General features: G+C 37.2%; 2 protein-coding genes across 2 annotated transcripts in view; one reads left to right on the top strand and one right to left on the bottom strand.

The window, feature by feature from the left end:
- Window positions 1-127: 127 nt before the first annotated feature.
- LOC111865207 (cell division cycle 7-related protein kinase) lies at window positions 128-15,558 on the bottom strand. Its single transcript, XM_023853059.2, has 11 exons — window positions 15,467-15,558; window positions 15,047-15,306; window positions 14,648-14,879; window positions 12,037-12,130; window positions 8,570-8,712; window positions 6,998-7,106; window positions 5,843-6,064; window positions 4,576-4,833; window positions 3,609-3,861; window positions 2,974-3,123; window positions 128-893 (listed from the first exon to the last, which is right to left on the bottom strand). The coding sequence occupies exons 2-11, from the start codon at window positions 15,285-15,287 to the stop codon at window positions 553-555; spliced, it is 2,043 nt and encodes a 680-aa protein (XP_023708827.1). The 5' UTR covers window positions 15,288-15,306; window positions 15,467-15,558; the 3' UTR covers window positions 128-552.
- A 2,670-nt stretch (window positions 15,559-18,228) lies between these two features.
- Window positions 18,229-19,132, top strand: part of LOC111865182 (annexin-B12) — a 17,633-nt gene continuing 16,729 nt past the window's right edge. Inside the window, exon 1 of the mRNA XM_023852989.2 lies at window positions 18,229-18,348. Within this exon, the coding sequence (XP_023708757.2) occupies window positions 18,235-18,348 (114 nt within the window). The 5' untranslated portion in view covers window positions 18,229-18,234. The remainder of the gene's footprint in view (window positions 18,349-19,132) is intronic.

Genomic DNA, 19,132 nt, shown 5'->3' with positions numbered 1-19,132 from the left:
GTGACAGTGTTTCCTGATCGTAGTGGTGCGCCTCTGAGGATGATTCTTTTGAATCGAAACATGTAAGGTGAATAAAGACTGAAATGTTGTAAACTTGTATGTTAAACTGGACTGAAAATTATCCACTTTGTAATTAATAGTGTGATGGACCAGAATGAGACAAATCAAATTAATATAAAATATCATTTATCTTTCCTTGCATCTGCATGTACCAGCTCTGGATGAAGTCCACTGGGTGGAGAAACTGCCTTTCAATCTCTGCTTCATCAACACATTTCAATTTCACACATTAGCTTTCAAGAAATAAATAGCTCTTATGAAATGTTAAAAACTAAAACAAAATTCTGTAGCAATCTGCCATTACTGTTTCATATATGCATTTCTTAACCAATCACTTTTCAATATGAAACATTCCAGTTCTGATATACCAACTGCAACAACAAGACTCGTTTCACTGAAATACACTGTACCTCCATTACTGTTCTGAGACATAATAGTAAATTACCCAACTAAACTTCTACTTATACTTACTCTGTTTATGAAACTACAACATTACCAGCCTTTAACAAATGGATGTTCCAAAGCTTCTGATGCTGTAATCCTCGTTTCAGGGTTCAGATCCAGAAGTCGTTCCAGAAGATGGTATGCAGAGCTCGGATATTCCATCTCCAAATCACAGTTGTTGTTGTTTGAAGATTGTGGTGACTCATAAGAATCACTGGGTGAAAGGCACAGACATCCATTCAACTCATCTATAACCTGCATGCACTCTGAACAGACAGGGGTCCCTGGAGGTATACCTGGTCGTCCCGCCTTTCGGTGGCGACGCAAACGCTCACAGAGCTTCCTCAGATTCATTGCTTTCTTCTCCACACTGCACGTTACCAAGCGGCCTGAATGAAACAGAAACAGTACTGCCAGTTTACATAAGAGGTCTATACGCATGATACCTCCTGCATAAGCCCTGGTTACTGGAGGGTAGGACTGTTGTTAATACAGGGCTAATATAAATGATTCATTCGTTTTTAAAACGTTATATTTTCCAAAGCATTATACGTACAAATATGATTGATATATAAAAAGAACCATAAACTCACCAAGTTTTCTTCATAGTCTACAAATGTTCTATGTGTGCCCCTTGGGTCACACGACACACGTCGAGGTGGTAGATGAGCTCGTTCCACACATTTTGTAGCATCATCCTGTCAATGGTCATCACTGCAGCATCGATGCGTTCCCTCAGCTCTACTAGTGTTCTTGGCAGTGGGGGTACATAAACACGATCCTTAATGTGCCCCCAAAGGAAGAAGTCACAAGGCGTTAGAACAGGTGATCTGGGGGGCCAAGTGAACAGAGGTATGTCATCCTCACCAAAATGCCCAATCCAGAGTGTCCTTAAATTGTCGATACCACCGCAAAATGCTTTGTTTACATGGCGGTTCTTTTCCGTACTCTCTTTTGAATGCACGTTGCACTGCTATAACAGACGAATATCTCGCATATTCCAACAAACAAAAACTCTTTTCTTGCTTTGTTGCCATTTTGTAAAGGCACTGAACTCGTGATGCCAGCTGGTGCATATAATACAAACTTGGTGAGTTTACGGTTCTTTTTATCTATCAATCATTCTGTACGTATAGTACTTTGGAAAATATAGCGTTTTAAAAACGAATGAATCATTTATAGTAGCCCTGTATATAAATTTGGCAATACATACACAGACAGATCCATGATTTCATTTACAGCCTCGTTACCACCTTCATGAAAAGTTAAATAGTTCCCTGGTGTGACTGGTGAAGATTTTTCTTATTTCAATTATTTATGCCCTTACATGTTTCGGTCTTCAGAGACCATCATCAGAGGGACATCTTTACATCAATACAGTTGGAAATTACTATTACAATAAATGTTCTGAATGTTAAAATATATACATATAATATTAATAATATATAATTGGGTATAAAATCTAAAGTTTTTACAACTACAGCGGCTGTTACAATACATTAAAATATTTGTAATTGGTTTGTTAAAATTATATTGGAATTTATAAACCAAGTTGGTTCGTGTCGTCTTTCTTATTATTTCTCTTGATGGTGGCCGAAAATGTGCTGCCTTGTCGTTCTCGAGAAAAGGGTTCTTTGATGTTGTTCTGTATGTGTTTGTGGCACACTGTGTTGTTTTCACCAGTAGACGGCTTCCTTCCAATAAGACTTAAACATACTGCTGGTTGGATCCAACTGGAGGTCTCATCTATGCCCAGATGTTTCCAGAAACCATTTTACTTAATATTGCAGTACAGTTGAAAATGGTGTCTTCCAACATACAAGCACATTTCACACTGATGTAAGAAATTCCTTTACGATTCAACAATTTCTTGTATTATAAATTAGAAAGAGCTGCACTGCTCCAGTGACCAAGACTAGCTCTTTCTGACTGGTATGACTGGGCATGAACCACTCCTCCCTTACACCTGACGTAGCGAATGCATCGAATTTCAGTTAAGTAGCAACACCTAATAATCAAGAGAGGCATGTGAATGAAATTAGATTCTAAAGGGTTCTGATGATGGTGTGTAACACTCAGAACTACTGGGTTTTTTTTTTTAATTTTGTTCAACATCCAGTATTCTAAAGAACACTAATGAACACAACAATTCAGAAAATGGATCTGCTTCTGTCCTCACTGTCCAGCAAATGAGGTTAGCTCTATCGGACCCATCAGAATAGGTGTCTCCCACTTCCTCATCTGAGGCGGGAAACAGATCCACTTTCGAACACATTTGTTCTTTAGTGCTCTTTAAAATACCAAATGATGGACAAAGTTCAAAAACCCAGTAATTATTATAACAGAAGAATTCATTACAGTCTATTTCACTTACAATTCCTTCTGCTGAACATGCCTGTTTAGGTGTACAATGTATACTTTCAATGGCTTGTCGTTTTAAGTGGGTAGCATGCTGCAGCAGTAACTCACCCAGCTTGACAGCTAGTTTCTTTATTCTCTCTGTACCAAACAATGTCATGATCTCTGCCAGCGCACTCAGATCATCGGGTGAACGGAAGAAAGGATAGCAACCGCTGAGAATACAAAGCAGGATGATTCCAGCAGCCCACATATCAACAGCTGCAAAAACAATCCAACATCAGGCCCTCTACATTTCACAAATTCACTGTGCACAAAATCTGATTCAAACACGACCTCAAGAGACATTGAAATTTTGCATTGCTTCGCAGAGTATACACAATAAGTTGAGAGAGCAAACTTCATCTAATGGCCATGAGACAGTCGTTTTTCACTCAAAATGAAACTTCACACATCAGATGGTTCCATTTCATAACTATTTCTAAGAAAAGCTGTAGTATTTTGCTACGAAACACTTAGATGGTATATATAATACACTCTCAAGATGGATATCTTTATGAATAAATGAGTTTTAGTAAATTTACCCTATTAGATTTATAGAAAAAACAATTTCAATTTTAAAACACGACATCAAGCACTTAGCACCAACGGATGCCTGTCATTAAAATCTGACAGTATCTTATCAACAATAAACACCATACCGACAGATATTCAGATCATAATGCCGCCCACATAACATTCATTACCTGTTGTCTGTAGAGGATACTTGAGGAGTACTTCAGGGGGTCGAAAACCTGGAGTGCCTGCTCTCGGAGCTGCCTGCACTTTGCGAGCCATACACACAGAGCAAACTCGTGGCTTTCCATAACAGTGGCACTGTCGGGTCATTGGCATCTTAGAATGCACCTGGGTTACAGGCGATGGCTTCGAAAACACAAGCTTTTTCTGTTGTTGTTGGTGTTGCGAAGATAACGGTGGATTTACTAGATGAGATTTAACCTAAAACAGTGTATCTCAAAACATAAAAAAATATGTTACAATAATATAACTAAACAACTAACTTCATGAGGCAGAGTCCTTCTTGAAAATGTCGAGAAATTCTCTGCCTCTTCTGGTATCTGAGTGTTCATTATCACATTTACAAAAACCCACCACTGGTCCTTAAGGTAAAGGTGAAGTTATCCCTGTGCTTAATTAATTAAACACTATGACATAAAGACAGATGAGGGAATGCAGATATAGCTACACCAATCTTGACCTCGGCATTAGGAGGAAGTGAGGAGTCAGTTTCATGCCCTGACTGCTTTATGCCAGTATGGTATAGGATGTTGGGTGGGCCTCAGAACCAGTATGGATGCTATGAGGAAAGAGATAAATACGTTGTCCCTGACCAATGTCCTTATCACAAGCCAAGCAAATGCAATTCCACATGCTCCCACCCTATTTCATTAAGATCCATTTTAATATTATCCACACCTAGGTCTTCCAATATATCCTTTCCTTTAGGTTTTTCAGACAGAATTTCCTACAGCTTTCTCACCCCCCAAAAAAATCAATATTTACAGAAATGACAGAAATACAATAAACTGAAGTAACATATTGCGAATTAATTTTTTTTTTTTTACTTTCACAGAACATTCTACTCTGCTTTCATGGTATGAAACAAATTCTAACACCATAAACAACGAAACCATATTTAAAAATTAGCTGTACCTGTGAATTTTGCACCCGTACAAAGCTGGGGCCATTGGGTGTCTGTGGAGCCAAAGTCTGAAACTTAGGTCCATCCAAATGGGTGCCACTGGAGATCTTTGGTGAGCCAGCAGGGAACAACTTCTTCTTGATGGTGTTATGCTTCATACTGATGTCACCATCTTGCAGTGGAGAGCGAATTCCTTCGTTCTGCAGAACCTTGTGTCGTGGGGTCTTTCTGCTGTGTGGCGGTGTGTTCTCATTCTTTGTATGAAGAACCTGGTAATGAGAAATTTAACCATTTCTTCGATTCTAAGATTTCAGTGATGCAGGTTCATATTATAGTCTTCTGGTTTATGACACCATGTACTCTGGTAGGAGAATATTAACATTTCATAAGATATGGCTTCAACTTCAGGATGAAGATGGATAAGACATGATCCTCAGAAACATACAGTAGGTACCAACCTACAACATTACATCACACCATAACCCACAAGACCAGAACACATACCATTTGTTTCATACCATACAGAACAAGAAACTGCTCTAAAGAGTATACATCTCTAAATAAACTTATTCACATGGGTTTACAAATCTTCTTTATTTTATTTTATTTGCACAGAGCATATTATAAGTAAAACCAGAGTGTATGTATTGTACCTTCTAAACATGGTGTGATTTGCTGCCTCGCTGAGCCTGTTGCTCACTTGCCGTCAACATAAATATACTGTTGCAACACTATCATATTACAGACAACACTGCACAAAGTAGTCATAATTCATTTTTTTCATGCACTTTTTTTTTAAATACACACTGTATCAAAATTCTTTTAAATAAACATTATACACTTTAAGAAATGCATACTTTATGCATGTAGCAATATTTTGTACAACCAACCATTTTCAGCCCCAAACGGCTGTTTGGGGCTGAAACATGTAGTGTATAAAGAAGAACAAAAAGAAAGAAATTATACCTTATACTAATTCTAACTTCTTAATCCTCAGAAACATGTAGTGTATAAAGAAGAACAAAAAGAAAGAAATTATACCTTATACTAATTCTAACTTCTTAATCCTCAGAAACATGTAGTGTATAAAGAAGAACAAAACAAAAGACCTATAAATATAGTTTGCACTTAGGACGGAGTTATATCATACATCGTATAAAGTGCAACAGGATGCTTAAATATAATATTGTATAATTTCTGCATAAATCCCTACTTAGGGTAATACAAACCATTCCCATTGAGATTCATTATATAGGAATTTCACTGTATTATGCTTACCTTATTTCTTGAAGGAGACAAGCCCAGTTTATGAATATCATTCTCAGGCCCACACTTCCTATTGCTACCTGTTGCTTCCGAAAAACTGTAGCTATGCGGCGTGTCATTCTTGGAAATGTTTGCTATGTTGCTCTCGTTTGTCCGTGGCTGAAGAGCCAGTCGCTTACGTTTCTGGATGACTGGAGTGTCCATGCATTTAGAACTGCTCAAGCTCTTGTCTTCCTAACAGAGCACAACATTTAAACTATGTCATTACAGATCACTAGGAAGTCAAACAGGAACCAAATAAAATCAAAACAAAAATATATGTAAGACTCTTGTCGTCTGCTTAACAGAATATCTTCACATTCATGCTGCCATACTTTTGGACCCAGTAAATATTCTACAGAACACACACAACACAATTTCCTTCATTAATTTGTTTTTATTGTCAGCTGATTCACAGGATATAAAATAATACTCAAACAATTAAGAGGGTACTTAGTGTCAACATGTATGTCAAAATAGTAAGGATGGAAGTCTATTTCAAGGTCCTACTTGCAATATCGCCAAAGGCTTGAGAAAATGCCATTAAAATTCTGAGTGTGGACAATATTCAAAACTGACTTACTGACACAACTCAGGCACATTACAGCAGTGCCATTTTGTTGCCTTTTTTTAATCCCATAAAAAAAACAAAACCATGAAAATCCCTCCAATTGTAACTGCAGACATGATTCTGCCAAAAAAAAAAAAAAGGAAAAACAGCACTGTAATAACATATTTTCACACAAATTATATACTCCATAGACATTTTTTTACATACTGTACATGTGAATTTTAACATTTTCTTTTTATATTTAAAATTCAAATTATCTGGTCTTAAACTAATATAATTAGTGTTCGTTGAGAATATCCTAATTATGAAATAAATGCTTTATTTATTTTTTTGTGGAATATTACCTCCCAGCCTAGCTATTTCTTTTAGAACACCAGTATTTTTCAGCATTTCACTGTAAAGAAATGAATAGCAAATAATGTACACACATCCATCTTGTCAAGCCATGTTACTGTCTGACCTTGATTGGATATGGTAACCTGGACAAAGCCCCAGTAAATGACCAATCTCAGGCATAGGAGGAAAGCATTAAATGACACTCCTCTATTTATATTTACCTCTTCACGTTTTCTTTTTTGTGGACATAACGTTGGTTCTGAATGAGTATCAGTCATTGGAAGATCAGTTGTTACACACTGGGCTAGACCAAAGTCAACCAATAAAAATCTGTAACGAGAGAAAGACCATATAAGTATTTAGTTAACATACACATAATTCTGGGCTCATTAGCCACAGATCTACTGTCATAACTGTAAGATATCACAGTGTAGACAAAATAAGTTCATTTTTACTACTGTTCACTGTGACACCACTTCCTTATGAGAGATATGAATTAATCTAAAATTATTCTCTGGCTACAATTAATTCATGCATAGGTTGAAAAACTATCACAAACAAGTAGTTAGTTCCCCTGCTTTGTATTGTAGACAATGGTTTGGATTGGTAAGTGGGTTTACTGAACACTTCTAACTTGTAACTAAAGGTAACTCTAAGATTTCCACAGATATACACACACTGCAACACACATAAAGTCTTCTGTGTCTTCATCAGGCATTGCTAGGTAATGGATCCCAACGATGGGTATTCCTCTGCTTCCATACTCAGGTCCCTGCTGGATGGCGACTGTCACAACTAACTCATGACAGCGACTGACTGGCTCGTTCTATACAAAACACGGCTGCCAACAGTTCCTCCATTGTTGTGTGACATGTATGTAAGTATGTGTAAGGGTTGGGCTATAAAATCCGGCACTTACGCTGTGACCTTCAATGATCTATTGTGCTTCCCTTTGGATTAACCCTTTATTAATCCTACGCTTCGAAAGTATGATATGTAAGTGGACTGCTGCCTAGTGATGACCTGTGTGCTTGTTCATGCATGCAGTTGTTTAGTGAGCCGTTGCCTAGCAACGGCTCTCTTCTGGCTCCATTATTTTGGCCTTTCAGTTGTCATATCATAGTATTTTCAAGATCCCAGTTTCAAAAACTTGGTGACAGATTCACTATTTCAACAAGTCCTTTATGGTGTTCTTTAGCCACTCCTGACAAATTCTGAGAAAGTATCCAAAACAGGCTACAACAACTTCCTTCTACAGCCCTTCCAATTATCACTCATGAATCATTGTATCATTTGATGCTGTATAGCTCATACAGTTGGTAAGGTTATGAGGGGGGAGTGGCTAGGGGAAGATGTCTTGAGAACTTGCCCTTCTATCAGACTCAGGCAAGTGAAACAACTCTTCTATCTTTTCAAATTTACTTTCCGTTTGAAGAGTATTATTAATGTTTGCAGGAATGTTGTTCACTTCTACCACACTACACAGTTTCACATATTAGGAGATACTACTAATCATAGTCACTGACATGAGAACCTCAAATCCATTTGGTTCCTGTTTTTACTTATTGAGACAATTTCTTGCATGTCACATACCTAACACATCTATATAGCTTCAGCTATTAACATTTGTCATTATATAAATTTAAGAAAAGATTCCAAACCTGGTATAATGTAAACATCAGTCTCTGAGGCGCCCACTGACTGATAAAGGAGCCATAGAAGCAAGAAATTGCCTTCCCACATGAATGTGTTAAAAGGAAAAGCATCAGCATCAGAGATAAAGCCATACTTACTTCTTATTTTCACGATCATATAGGAAGTTGCTAGGCTTGATATCTCGGTGAATTATGTTGAAGGAGTGAACTCTACGTAGGGCAATAAACAAATTCAGCATATAATTACGCGTCTCTGCTATGCTCATATCTTGAACATAGTCCTATAAAACAAACACAACATATCAGGCAATTTGTCACCCAGCCCTGTGCAACTCAAGTGCTGCTGCTGCTGCTGCATAAGAAATCAATATTTTAAGTCCTTGTCAAAATTCAATGCTGTATTTGCACATTAAAAATCAGATTAAAATGAAATCATAATTTAAAAGGTCCTTTCTGGAACAGTAGATTTGAACATTAAAATGAGGACAATCTTAATTCAGAACAAATTTAATGCTGGGGTTTTTGACTTGGAAATGGAAAGAAGAAAAAAAAACATTAAAGGGGCTTCAACTAAATAAGGGCTTTAAAATATTGATATGCAGAATATAAAGGCAATTAGTTTCAGTTCAAATTTAAACTGATCATAAAAACTTCGATATCAGCTGACCAAACGTAACATTAACAGCCACGATAAATGATATAATGATACAAATTCCGTCTCAAGTGCAAACAATATATTTTGTGTCTTTGATCTTGTTCCCCTACACTACATGTTTCGGCCTCAGACGGCCATCATCAGGTGTATAACACTCATGTCGCTGTCACACTGCACCCAGCTCAAAATTTAACATTTAAAAACACTTTCCTTGTTATTAGCAACTTCTACTGCGTTGATAACTGTCTGGTTTGTAGATTATTTTATTTTACACACGTTAATTTTGACTTTGTTGTAATAGCACTATAATAAAATCTTTAGTTCTAATTTTAAAAACCTTTAAAATTCTTTCCTAAATTTTAAAATTTTAAAAATGTTAGGGTTATTCGCCCTATGTTTAAAGTGCTGCAGCGGCTAGTTCTTGTTACCACACTGTATAGGTGTTATCTGTAATATACAAATATATTCGTATTATTATCTTATGTATGTGATGTTTTCTTATGTGTTTATATTGTTATTTGTACTTACCTTGTGTAGTCTTTCTGTGTGCGTGCCGCTGCTATTCTTTACTACGTGTGCTGTCTGATGTACTGTGTGCTGAGTTTTATGTTGGTGAGTGTAAGGGGGGGAATGGGTAGTGGGGAGAGAAAGGTACCATTAGTCTGTATAGATTTCGTGTATCGTTTGAAATATGGGATTGTGTGTTTCTATGTGTGTATCATTCATGTGTAGGCCTTTCTTACTTATTTTATATATATGGTATTTCTCTAATGTATTCAAATGTCTGCCCTTCTTTCCCGTTGTTATAACTTCCATTATCTCTGTTATTGTTCCGTATGCATGTCCTGTATTTAGTATGTGATTTGAGTACCCGGAATTGCTATCATTATTCCTAATATCATGTATATGTTCTTTATATCTAGTGTTAAATGTTCTGCCCGTTTGTCCAATGTATTTCAAAGGGCAATCCACACATTTCATTTGGTATATGCCACTTTTATTGTATTTGTCTAATTGTGGTTTTTGTTTGAGTATGTTTTCTATTGTGTTTCGTGTGCGGAATGCTACTTTTATCTGTGTGTCTTTGAAAAGTTTTGTAATTTTTCTCACCTCTTTTGTACTATATGTAAATATGACCCACTTTGTTTTATGTTGTTGTTCATTGTCATGTGTGTTTGATTTTTGTTTTCGTGTTGTATAATATTATTAACAGCCACCTACACCTGCACCTCCGTGGAACAGAACCCTTCTTAAGAATAAATGATACAAACTCCGTCCCAAGCGCAAACAATATATATTATATGTCTTTGATCTTGCTCTCTTATACACTACATGTTTCGGCCTCTAACGGCCATCATCAGGTGTATACTCTTACGTTGCTGCCACACTGAACCCAGTCTAAAATTTAACATTTATAAAACACATTGTTATTTTCTTCGTTATTATCAACATCTACCTCGTTGATATCTGTTTGGTATGTAGGTTATTTTGCACACGTCAATTTTGATTTTCCTGTAGTAGCACTATAAAATCTTTAGTTATAATTTTAAAATCCTTTAAAATTTTCTCTAAATTTTAAATTTTCCTGTAGTAGCACTATAAAATTTTAAAGGATTTTAAAATTATAACTAAAGATTTTATAGTGCTACTACAGGAAAATCAAAATTGACATGTGCAAAATAATCTACATACCAGACAGATATCAACGAGGTAGATGTTGATAATAATGAAGAAAATAACAATGTGTTTTATAAATGTTAAATTTTAGACTGGGTTCAGTGTGGCAGCAACGTAAGAGTATACACCTGATGATGGCCGTTAGAGGCCGAAACATGTAGTGTATAAGAGAGCAAGATCAAACACATATAATATATATTGTTTGCACTTGGGATGGAGTTTGTATCATTTATCGTGTAGAGTGCAACAGGATGCTTAAATATAATATTGTAAACCTTCTTAAGAAGCTAACAGCCATTCACCCACATGAGAAAGTCTCTGAATTTTATAGAACCAGCAAGCAAAATATTGTGCTTCCAACAGCCCACCACAGATCCCTATCCTGAGCCATAACAACCCACTCAAAACTCTGCCACCCTATTTCTTTAATTCTATAACCACAACTTCAAAGTCCCCTGTGTCCTTTCAGTAATTCCAACTAAAACTGTATGTAAATTTCTCATCTCTACAGATATGCTACATGTACTGCCCATCTCATTCTCCTTCATTTTATCAACCAAGTAATGTTCAGTGAAGACAGAATTTATGAAAATCCTCCCCAAGCGGTTTGCTCCAGGTTCCTGTTACTTTCTTCCTCCTTGGTCCAAATATTCTCTTAAGAACCTTGTACTCATACACATAAAATCTAATTTTTTTTAATGCTAGTGGGGTGGGACTAAGTCCCTTGTACTGCGGCCACTTCTGGCCTATTGTACCAGCCCCAGATGATATTTCCTCCTTAGTCAAAATATTCTCTTAAGAACCTTGTACTCACACACACAAAATCTAATTTTTTTTAATGCTAGTGGGGTGGGACTAAGTCCCTTGTACTGCGGCCACTTCTGGCCTATTGTACCAGCCCCAGATGATAGGTGAGAGTAATTGTGGAGCAATTGGTGGAATGAAGAATGGCAGGGGAAACCGAAGTACTCAGAGAAAACCTGCCCCACCACAAATCCCACTTGACCAGACCTGGTATCAAACCCGGGCCACCGCGGTGGGAAGCCAGCGACTAACCACTTGAGCTATGGTATGGCCTTCACACAAAATCTATATTCCTCCCTTGGTTTCTGAATTTAAAACTTTTTAAGTTACCCTTCAAATAACCTTCAAACTCCAGCCAAAATGATAACAGCCTCTATAAAGTCTTACAAACGACTGCACTCTACACATGGAAACAGAATTCTGCAATAGGGAAAGAAATTATAGAATTTATATAGCTGTAAAAACTTACACTGAACCTCTTGTGAGGGAGATATGGCATGATGAACACCACACAGTCATCCTGGCGCAAACATAAGTCAATACCAATCACATTGTCTGAGCCTCTGGAACACAGGTCACGCAACAGAAGATTATAAACTATGTGTCAGGAATATAAGTAATTCTTAGGCATATTTTCTTTCAAATACTTACACCTATTTACACATGGATTCATAAATTAACAATTATACATCTATTAAACCATTTTTGTGCATAATTTCCATTAGTACAGATATCACTACTATAACATCATCAGATAAACCTCAAAAGTAATGTTATATTTTAGCGTCCTGTTGCACTGATTTATGTCCATGATTTATTCCAGCCGTCTTACAGTCCATACACTCATCCACCTCACTCTTCAATCCTGCACTACATGTTTCGGCACAAAGGTGCCATCTTCAGGTGCTTTTCGATTTATGTTAAACTACTTCACTGCATGCCTTGCCGTCTTCATACTAAAATAACTAAAATATATGTTCATCATATGTATCGATAAATATTAAATATTAAAAATATTGCTCCTGTGACTGCGTGTGTTATGTATAACACACGCAGTCACAGAAGCAAGACACAACACAAAGCACAATACACACACGAAAGTAGGAAGAGTGCTCCAATAGAAGAGGATAGGTGTGACTCGCGTATTGAGATGCGACGTAGGGATAAAAAATCCTGAACAGTTTTAATATTTTTAATATTTAATATTTATCAATATATATGATGAACATATATTTTAGTTATTATAGTATGAAGACGGCAAGGCATGCAGTGAAGTAGTTTAACATAAATTGAAAAGCACCAGAAGATGGCACCTTTGTGCTGAAACATGTAGTAAAGGAGTGAAGAGTGAGGTGGATGAGTGTATGCACTGTAAGATGGCTGGAATAAATTATGGAAACCTCAAAAGCTTTATACCATTGCCATATTTCTAATTTTTAAGATATTAAAAAATTGTATACATCAAATGTGGGAGCACATGGTAGCGTAGTTGGTTGAGGCACTATGCTACAAGCCAGACCATAGGTTCAATTCCTGATGATGTCACTGGGTTTTTCAATTTACCCAATCCCTCCAGCCACACTACGGTCCTTGGGTCAACTCAGCATCTAACAGAAATGAGCACCAGAAATCTTCCTGGGGGTAAAGGGTGGTCAGTGCATAAGGTTGACAAACTTACCACCATCTGTGAGCAGACTGTCTAGAAAATGTGAAACCTCGACATCTCACAAACCTACTGGCCTCCAAGACCTGTTACAAGGATAGGTTTACCTTTTCATTGACTGTTCATTGACTGTGTAAGCATGTCTATAATTTATCTCATATCAGATTCCATGTGCCCAGCTGCAACAGTTCACTGAGTACTGTCATCAAACAAACTTAAATATGAATTTCATTCAGTTTCGGTATTAGTTCTTGTTTTATATTCTACAGGGGGAAAAAGATATCAATAGAAGTAAACATTTTTTTAGAGATCCATTACCACACAAAATGTGTGATTCTCGCATTAAATGTAACAAGACAATTTTCAACTTATAACCAAGCATATTAAAATTACAACTAACCTCAAAATTTTCAAGCAAGAATACATATGAAATATTCAAATGGGCTAGAACAAGAATACACACTTGTTTCAGGTGCTTGGAAATTCCTGTTTGTGATTTGTAAAGTTATGTCTTAGAATTCTGGTCATTCAAAGTTATTTAATTTTATTGTTGTATCTGTTCAATTAGGGTCATATATCACATACTGTGAAAAACTAGTGAAAACCACACGATGCTTGAGGGAACAACACACAAGCAAGGGGCATATTGCAGATCACAGATGTAGCTGCTAAAACAAACTGTCTGGAATACACGCATCACATAGCTTTAATCAAGTGGAAGACGCCCCTTACAAGGTGGAATTTGACTTCACGAAAGTTTTTAATAGAAAAATGTTAATGAATTTTAAGTAATTATTCATCTAATTTAAAGTGGACTGCAACACACAATTTTAGCGCGCATCAAAGCAGTGTAACAGTTTAGACGCATCAAAACACCTGAGGATGGTCGTCTGTTGCCGAAACATGTTGTGTTAGTGATAAACAGTGAATATTTTAATGATTGTTGCATTACTGACGGACTAAATATATAGACATTGAATTAAAGATGTGCAACACGATGCTGAAATACAAAAACCACTTCTAGATAGATTATCAATTCACCACATGTTCTTAGCCCTTTGCATCATGATGTAAATTAATGGGAGGTAAAGACCATACATAAATTTGACAATAACACTTTTGCTGCCAAAACAAAAACTCATTGTTTTATAACTTTGTACATCTGATTTTTATTACTGAATAATATTTAAACGTTTCACACTCAAATGCTCATAGGTACTCTGTCTTTAAATACAATGTAATCCTACTACTGATGATGGCACTTGTAGCAACTATTTTGAAAACTATGTGCCTGTACAAGAGTTTTGTGCTCTTTGGATGATTTAGTGATTCAGACAAATGAGGTTTTCAGAGTAAGTATGCTGTGAGTATGAAAAGGCTGAACAAGTTCAAGCAGTGATGTGCCATTATTACTTACCCTATATCCTGCAAGCACTGCAGCTCCCGTTCAGTACGTGATGGTAAAGATGTTGGTACCAGATGTTTGATGGCAAACTGACGAGGAATATGCTTACTATTTGGATCTAAATTCCTAAGCGTACCAAGGAACACTGAGCTAAATGTGCCCTCTCCTACTTTCCGATGCACATGGAACTGTTCTGCTAGTACAGGCAATTTTGTCATAAGATATTGTATGTGATACTGATCCCCTGCCAAATAAAGCAAGCAATAAATTAGTTACAAGGCCCTTAAATAAATAACAATTCTGCACTTATGCTGTATTATGACTGAACTTCAGTTAGTCTGACATTTGGTTTCATAAATCCAGACTTGTAGCTGTTATATATTTAAAACACATTGTATATGAAAATCTTACGCTCATCTTTAGCATTCTTTTCTGTAGTTTCCTCTGCATATAACACATTAGTTCGAGGTGTGCGTTCCGCTGATTCCACCCAAGACTGTTCTGGAATAGGCCCAACATTGCCCTGTGATTTATTGCAGAAATCATCACCGCCTTCTCGGGCTGTTTCGCTACCTTTAGATGGTAATTCGCGGGTAGTAGAGGTGTAGAAATTATTGAATTCTGCATGAGATGCTGTGCCCAGAACTTCCATTTTGTCACATTATCAAAGTCTGTGAAGAGAATAAACGTTTGTTTGAAATAACACATTTCTGCTACACACACTATTTGAAATTTTACACAAAATTGAGTATTTAAATGGTAGTATGGCTGAGTTTGTATTTTAAGAGTGATCTTCGATGTTAATGGTTAATTTATAAATAAGAATCTTACCTGCAGATTAAATGAGTCGACTGAATGAATAGCATTTTGGCAATCTGAATTTTCAGCATCTATCTTTTTTGTTTACGTATTCTAAATAGACCCGCGTATACGCCTATTGCCAACATACTATTACGGATTCAAATATACTCATCCGTCCCCGTCCAACATACTCGATCCAGTAATACTTTTGTGTCTTTCAAAAGGCATATGATATATAAAATTAGTTTGTTACATTATAATTCACAAGTAAATTTCTTATGTTATGCAATCTGACTAAACAAACCGTCCGAAAACAATACTGACGCCAGCAATGGCGTGATAACAGGGAAATGTGCTTCCGTTAGATGGACCCTCGTACACATCGTCCACAATGTATTTACAAATCTACCGCTTGGTGACTCTGCTGGCGTCATGTAGAATTGTGTTGTAAGAATGTTTCACTTTCAGAAATAGTTCTCCGTAATTATTAAGTACAAACTTCCTTTATTGTTTCAAACCTCAAGATATATATATATATATATAATTTAAATGACATGGAATTAACTCGCCAGAATTATCACGGTATATCCCTTAAATTTGTACACATACTAAGTATTTATGCATGTCGTAATACAGTATGTACGTATACGTATGCATGTACTACGTACTGTATATGTACATAGGAACATTGGGCCATATATATAGTCTGCTAAAAACTATAAGAATTTGAAGGGGAATTAAAAAATAGGTTATACTCCTGAGAACAACTGAAAGGTGTTCACAAATTATTTCAGTGTGACTAAAACATGAAATTATATACTCAATTTAGAATAGAAAAAAGCCGTTTATTTATTATGAATAGATTTGTTTAGGCAGTTCATTAACTCCAGTAAATAATTTCTTTTCAAAGACATTGAATGTTACTTGTCGAGAACGGGAGGCCAATAAGGAAGAGCGTGTAACCTTGAAAAAACTCCGGGAATAAACGATAATAATGGCGACAGAAGCCTATTACTTTGACCGATCTGTTTAAGGCACGAATTGTCTTCTCCCACTCAAATATTTGGGTCGTTGGTTCGAATCCCATTCGAGGCATGTACGTTTCTTCTGCATTTGTGTTGCCTTGAGCATGCAGCGGCTTTGCGGCGGGCTGATCCGTCCCCCCAAGGAGTAGGGACTGTCTGTATGATTCAGAAACTGTAAAACAGAGTCAAAGGTTCATCATGGACACTATCACCCACAGATTATTATTACCAATGACAACAGAATATATTATGAGAGTAAATATATCATGTGCGTACTGTTGATTTCTTGTGGATCTATACATCCACTCCCCCATACTCCTTCATGGCGTAGTGCTTAATTAGTTAAGTAGAGGGAAAACTTTACCTTATCTTACTGTTGATTTGTTATTGAATTTGATTCTTAACGGACAAACCTCTACACCACACTCACCATATATCAGTCAGGAAGGCCACTGAACTCCGTAATCAATGTAATATAATTAACAGTTCCATTTTTGTTGATTATTTCACGACACTATCTATAGTGTCAAATGACAGGATTATTGATGAATTGGCAAGGATTTGGAAGGATCGAATCGTGGTCTAATCGATGTACTATCCTGGAAATTGCTTGAAGAGAATGAGAAGAAACACGGAGAACTTCAGTCAGAAGAGCCAAAGTCACCCGAAATTCGAACCTAGTACCTTCTGAACACAAGTTTAGAGCACCAACTTTGCCCCACCCAAAGCAGTTACTTGTTAATGTATTGTGTTATATATCTCACCAAATAGTTGGAATAAAAGTCAAGCATTTATGCTATATATATTTATTCAAGTGTTTCTATAATTTTAGAGAATATTGGATATGTTTTTATTTTAATCTTATAGAAATTGGTGATTAGACCTATACAGATCAAATGGATTAAGCAGTGTTCATGTGGATATCTCAGTATCTGCTTTATTCGAAATCTGTCCATCACTCGTAAAGATGAAAAACTGCGACAATATTCTCACCATTAAAGTAAAGCTATCCCTGTAATAGGCCGTGAAGGCCCATAGGGTTGTGAGACATTGAGGGTCCCACATTATCTAGACAATCGGCTCAAAGATGACGGTAAAGTTGTCAGCCTTACGCGCCGGCCGCACTTTACTCCCCAGGAAAATTATTTAATTAATTCCTGGTACTCATTTCTGTTAGAGACTGAATCGACCCCAGGGCCATAGTGCGGCCGGAAGGGTTAGGTCAATTGAAAAAATCCAATAACCTCATCGGGACTTGAACCCGCGACCTCCCGGCTTGTAGCATATATTCTCAATTAGTTTCATGCGAAGGAGGCAAGAAAACGATTTGATAACAGATATATCGAATTTTGCCTGTCGTCGACTGCGGAGTTCTTTATGGGTTGAAAGAATATCAAAATATGTTACTGCTGCATGGTGAAACAGCCAGTCACATATGCGATGCTTTTTACTGAGACTCGTAACACTTGTCGCCGTACATCTCATGTTCAGGTGCTGGAACCACCTTGAATCACTCCCGAAAGCCCACATGATAAACCGCAGTAAATAAACGAAACGTGTGCTTGTCTGATAAAAGTTTTGGAAGTTCCACTGGGCATCACAGTCTCCAGGTAGTAATTGAGGGCAGTTCCTGTGTTTTGTGACGGAAATCGTTGACCTGATATGACGTCAAATCAATATAAAGGCGGTACTTGCACAAACGGCAGGGCAAGGTAAAAACATGCGTAAATACGGGAGCAGAACAGGGCGACATTCAGTTCACGGGACAGTATCATGATGACGAACCTCGGGCGGCTGCTCCAAGTTCCCATTGACTTCAGAAAGAAGTCTTCTCAGAGTAACAAATCTGTGGCAAGCGTCAATTCTAACTTTCATTCAGCTACAAAGGTAACTGGCGAGACTTCGTCCTATTCTGTTTTCCACGTTTGTGTACGTGTGTTTGTGTGGACGCATATGTGTGTATTTATGCGGTACTTGTCTTAAAGAAAAATGTGTTTTCCAGTTACATTTCAGCCTTAGAGTAGAAAGTGCAAAAATTGCCACTAACTTCGCCGACAAGCGGCTGTCGCTCGGTCGGTATAGTTCGCTTGCGGACTACAGGCCACGGAGTTTTGTTTGTCGAAACATACCGGCAGATACGCGATTTTTGACAAGCTCCTCGGTACATATTGATTATTTGCTCCTATAAGTATCAGGGCGCAGGGATAAAAAAAAAGAGAGACTGTTGTATGTATGTGCACGCAAGCAGACCGAACTAGAAATCTATCCGAAGCGTAAACTTGCTTAACAACTAACAAATTTATGGGGCACATATTTCTTTGTTTATTTTACAATTCTGTCAGTATCTAGGATATGCTAGGATTTGGAATAAAGCAGTCGTGACCTAGTCGCGTTACTATTCCATAATTTCTCTGCCCGGGGGAGCTGCGGAAAATCACAGAAATTCTCAGTCGAGATAGCCGATGTCAAAGCCGAGATTCGAAGCGAACATCTCCCGAATACGAATATAGAACGTTATCGCTAGACTGGGGGTAGGACGCAATGATAACGGCCTAGCTCTGTAAAAAAATTACTGTTGCGAAATCCAGAGAAGTGGAAACTGGCTGGAGTCTGGCATAATCTTGTAACGGAGGCTATGGCTCAAAAAAGGGTTGTTTTGCCGACGACGACG

The sequence above is a fragment of the Cryptotermes secundus genome, unplaced genomic scaffold, assembly GCF_002891405.2.
Source record: "Cryptotermes secundus unplaced genomic scaffold, Csec_1.0 scaffold238, whole genome shotgun sequence".
In the NCBI taxonomy this organism is placed as follows: domain Eukaryota; kingdom Metazoa; phylum Arthropoda; class Insecta; order Blattodea; family Kalotermitidae; genus Cryptotermes; species Cryptotermes secundus.
Note: the sequence above shows the minus strand (reverse complement) of the source record. Positions and strands in the feature narration are given on the sequence as shown.